Genomic DNA, 1,437 nt, shown 5'->3' on the forward strand with positions numbered 1-1,437 from the left:
ACAGTTCTGTGCATGACAACATAATTTCTTCTAATCAACTGTGTGACACATGGACACATTTGTTACAATTGGACAAAGTTTTTTGGGTACATGTGCACAGTTATATTCTAAACTGATATTTGATCCAATCAAGAACATTTTTGCACATGTCAACGCAACTATTGTTGTAACTAACTACAAGCTTGAGTCTTCAAAGATAAACTTACCTGCAAAATCCAGCTTTATTCTGTTTCCAAACAGTATGTGTCCACATGAGGCAACAGCACAGTAGTAGATCCCAGCATGAGACTCAGTCAGGTTCTTCATGGGCAGATTGTAGACACAGCTGTGTGTTTGTGTGTTCTTATTTCTCTCACACTGATCCTTCCTGCCTCCATGAGTGTAAATGAGTCCTGGATGAGAGTCTTCAGAGTCTTTGAACCAGTAAACTCTGTGTTCTCCATCACAGCTCCCAGTGTGTACTGTACAGTTCAGAGTCACAGAGTCTCCTGCATGGATGTTCTCAGAGGATGACTGATCCACTGAAGTCTGGATGTAAGAAGAAGGATCCTTCACAATGAGACTATAGCTCTCCAAAAATGTAATTGAGTACGAATCAGAACTTATGCAATGGTAAGTAGCCGAGTCTGAAATTTTCAAATAGGTGAACTTCAAGAGATTATTTTTGTTTTCTATGTCCAGTTTAAAGCGTGAATTGTTCTTGAATTCATCAAAAAAAAATTCTACTGTGCTATATAAGAATGAACTTGAAATAATTTGAGGCTTTCGTCCAAAACTTTGCTTGTACCAGAAGATCTGTTTTAATGTCTGATCTTCATAAGAACATTTTAAAGTAACATTTCCACCAACGTAGACATATAGAAAATCCTCTTTCTGCTGTACAGAGGAAGATAATTTTGGATGGATCTTCTGACCTGAAGTGAAACGTAAAACACAATTTTGTTAATGAAAGTCATAAAAAGATACTTTGAAATGCATGTAAATGTTAAAACTGTAATTTACCATTTGCTCCTGCAAAAAAACATGTCAAAAATAGAACAAAAAGGTTAGAAGTCATCATGTCTGGATTCTCGGGTGGAATGGAAATACATCTGACGATTTGTCGCATTTATAGAGACAAGACTGCATTTGATTGGTTCTCTAAAGTGACATCAGTATTAGGAAACATGATCACATGATCAAAGCCACAACCACCTTTGTGTCTGTACAAATGTGATGGGAGTGTCCACTGGCACACTTTGAAAGGCTGACTTCTGCTCACATTCTTATGTCATTTTAATAACTAAACATGATCAGATATAGAAACGTTGAAGAGTTCAGAATTCAGTTGAAGGCTAATATATGAAGCCTTTATATTTCGTGTAGCTTTTTTTACTCTTATGCAGGTTTTTTGTTTGGTTTTAAGTTTCTTGAGTTCTACTTCCTAGTTTGACAACA

General features: G+C 36.3%; 1 protein-coding gene across 1 annotated transcript; it reads right to left on the reverse strand.

The window, feature by feature from the left end:
* Positions 1–206: 206 nt before the first annotated feature.
* Positions 207–1,011, reverse strand: LOC112142155 (the record flags this gene model as incomplete). Its single annotated transcript, XM_024265408.1, has 2 exons — positions 207–914; positions 1,003–1,011. Coding segments are annotated over 2 exons (717 nt in total), but the record flags the coding sequence as incomplete, so codon positions are not given.
* Positions 1,012–1,437: the final 426 nt, after the last annotated feature.

This window comes from Oryzias melastigma, unplaced genomic scaffold (assembly GCF_002922805.2).
Source record: "Oryzias melastigma strain HK-1 unplaced genomic scaffold, ASM292280v2 sc05767, whole genome shotgun sequence".
NCBI classification, from domain to species: Eukaryota; Metazoa; Chordata; class Actinopteri; order Beloniformes; family Adrianichthyidae; genus Oryzias; species Oryzias melastigma.